The sequence below is a fragment of the Peromyscus leucopus genome, chromosome 8a, assembly GCF_004664715.2.
Source record: "Peromyscus leucopus breed LL Stock chromosome 8a, UCI_PerLeu_2.1, whole genome shotgun sequence".
NCBI classification, from domain to species: domain Eukaryota; kingdom Metazoa; phylum Chordata; class Mammalia; order Rodentia; family Cricetidae; genus Peromyscus; species Peromyscus leucopus.
This window is the reverse complement of record NC_051085.1, coordinates 29753277-29756326: the sequence shown is the minus strand read 5'-3', so window position 1 is coordinate 29756326 and position 3050 is coordinate 29753277. Positions and strand designations below refer to the sequence as shown.

The window sequence follows — 3050 nt, the reverse complement described above, 5'->3', positions numbered from 1 at the left end:
CTGAGCACTGGAGTTACAGGTGGACGTCTATGTGTATCAGGCATTTATTAGGGTGCTGAGGATCCAGACTCTCATCCTGATATGTGAACTGCCAGCACTTTGTTGACTGGCAACTCCTTGTCTTGAAAGTGTGGTTTTATTTTGAATAGAACCATAACTGTAATCAAAGTATATTGAACTTTTGTTGTTACATTAGGCAAAAAAAGAAACTATTTTATTTTATTATTATTAGTATTAGTATTAGTATTTTCATTATTATGAAGAAGGCAATTCCATTTTGACTACCATTAAACTACAGGGAAGATTCATGTTCATATGTATTGATGAAAGTAAAAACCCGTTAAAAAAATCTTTAGATAGTTTTTAATATGAACTATTTAAAGTATAATTTACAACTCAACCCCAAAGGCAGTACTAACAATGTTCAAATTCTCAATAGAAAAGACTTCTCAGAGCTTAAGAAGATTCTGTAATAGTGTTTTGTGTGGAGAAATATTTCCAAAGTAAAATAGAGTCACACATTAGGACACTACAGTCTGAGGATTCCTTCCACATTTGAATTTTGCAGTATCTTTCTAATTATTCTGACATATCAAAGAAGAAAGTCCTGTTCATTATACTAGCCTCCTTACTTCATTCCATGAGCAAATCCTTGCAGTCTATATCCCCACTTTTCCAAAAGTGAACCTGGAGAAAAGTAGTTGTGCTCACAACTATGTATCTTATTTCTCTAACAAGGATGAATGCCTGAAGGAAGAAAGAGCTTTTATGCAGGAATTTTGATCATTTTCAATATAAGAGCCATTGATAGCAATTCTCATGAAGGGAAAGGTCATTTTTAATAAATGAACAAAGTTTCCAATTCTGGGTAAAGTCCTGTTGTGGCAGATACCATGTTCTCTACATTATACAGAAAGGTCAGCTGTCACTAGCAAATTAGAAGGAGGAAAACTTGGTTGTGGCATAAACAACACACTCACTGGCAAATTCTCACTTACCTCACCTTACACCATGGGGATTCCATCCTAAGGACATACTGTATTTGGCATCTCTGGGTATTGACCATAGTTTAGTTAAATAAGGATGAGATTGCTAATAAAAGGTGGGATTGAAACTTGTGTCACAGAAACTGCTGCTTTTGAGATGTGAGGAAGTAGATTAAGAAGAGAAAAAAAATGAAACAGACTTAAACAGCATTCATGTAATACAGAAGGTTGACTGTAAATGAGGAAGCAAATAATTTTAGGAAATGAAAATTCGTTACCAATTACATATTCTATATTTTTTTTTTGAGGATTTTTGGAATAGCATACATGGCTATAGATGATGGCAGTTTTCGCAGCGATCTAGCCAGAAAAATGAGTGAAGATCTGGTCCCTTCCACATCTGTCCAGCTGTGCTATGAGAACCTGAATGGATCCTGCATCAGGAACCCTTACTCTCCAGGCCCTCGCCTCATCCTCTATGCAGTCTTTGGCTTTGGGGCTGTGCTGGCTGTGTGTGGAAACCTCCTGGTGATGATGTCCATTCTTCATTTCAAACAGCTACACTCTCCTGCCAACTTTCTGGTGGCATCCCTGGCCTGTGCTGACTTCTTGGTGGGACTGACCGTGATGCCCTTCAGTACAGTGAGGTCTGTGGAGAGCTGCTGGTACTTTGGGGACAGTTACTGTAAATTTCATTCTTATTTTGATGGGTCATTCTGTTACTCTTCTATCTTTCACCTGTGTTTCATCTCTGTGGATAGATATATTGCTGTCAGTGACCCCCTGACCTACCCCACCAGGTTCACTGCATCTGTTTCTGGCAAGTGCATCGCCTTCTCCTGGCTCCTGTCCATCATCTACAGCTTTTCCCTCCTTTACACAGGGGCAAATAAAGCTGGACTGGAGGATCTAGTGACTGCCCTCACCTGTGTGGGAGGCTGTCAAGTCCCAGTGAATCAAAGTTGGGTCTTCATCAATTTTCTACTATTTTTCATCCCCACACTTGTCATGATAACTGTCTACACTAAGATTTTCCTCATTGCTAAGCAACAGGCTCAGAGGATTGAGAGAATGAGTGACCAGACGGCCAAGTCTTCAGACAGCTACAAGGACAGGGTGGCCAAGAGGGAGAGGAAAGCAGCCAAAACCCTGGGAATCGCAGTGGCAGCCTTCCTCCTTTCCTGGCTGCCATACTTCATTGACTCCATCATTGATGCCTTCCTGGGCTTCATCACACCCACGTATGTGTATGAAATACTAATTTGGATCGCCTACTACAACTCAGCCATGAACCCTCTGATTTATGCTTTCTTTTATCCTTGGTTTCGAAAAGCCATCAGATTGATTGTGACTGGCAGAATCTGAGGGGGAATTCCTCAGCCACCAACTTGTTTCTTGTGTAGATTCTGGGTTTAGTTGGTGTTTGAAAAGGTAATCAGAACAAAACATCAGCAGGGAACTGAGTGCTACATCTGACATTGAATAGTCATGGATTATGCTTCAGCTCTGAATGAAACACTTACTTCCAGCTTCTGTTTTCTTAAATAAATGTAAAATTAGTTTCTATCTGTAATGGAACTGGATTACCTTGGAACTAACCATTTTCCACTGTGTTTTATGCTGGTTAGTGTTGTTTGGTTCCCTGTCTCCCCTTTTCCCGCCTTTCTAAAATTCTAATTGTTGGCTTTTGTTAATCAGTTTCCAACACACAGTCATTAAATACTTATTAGTATTATTGTAACACAGTGTGAATGAAACAAAGAGACCCTCACGGGCTGTCTCTTCTTCAGAGAAGGATTTTTTGTGGTTCTCTATTCACTGAGGCCCAGATTTGCATTTTTAAAAATGTGATTTTTAAAATTATGAAAAATAAACCAAGAAGTTTATGTATTAACTAATATCTACTCAATTATATACAGAGGAAGGGCCAGGTGGTGGCGGCACATGCCTTTATTCCCAGCACTCAGGAGGCAGAGCCAGGCGGATCTCTGGGAGTTTGAGGCCAGCCTGGGCTACCAAGTGAATTCCAGGAAAGGCTCAAAGCTACACAGAGAAACCCTGTCT

At 40.0% G+C, this 3050-nt stretch overlaps 1 protein-coding gene across 1 annotated transcript; it reads left to right on the top strand.

Moving 5' to 3' along the window:
- Window positions 1–1358: 1358 nt before the first annotated feature.
- On the top strand, window positions 1359–2351 carry LOC114698601 (trace amine-associated receptor 7a). The gene has a single exon (XM_028877341.1). It carries the CDS (start codon window positions 1359–1361, stop codon window positions 2349–2351), a length of 993 nt encoding a protein of 330 aa, XP_028733174.1.
- Window positions 2352–3050: the final 699 nt, after the last annotated feature.

What these genes read in the sequence shown, in the direction of transcription:
- LOC114698601 (XM_028877341.1), top strand. Translation starts at nt 1,359, where the DNA reads ATGAGTGAAGATCTGGTCCCTTCCACATCTGTCCAGCTGTGCTATGAG.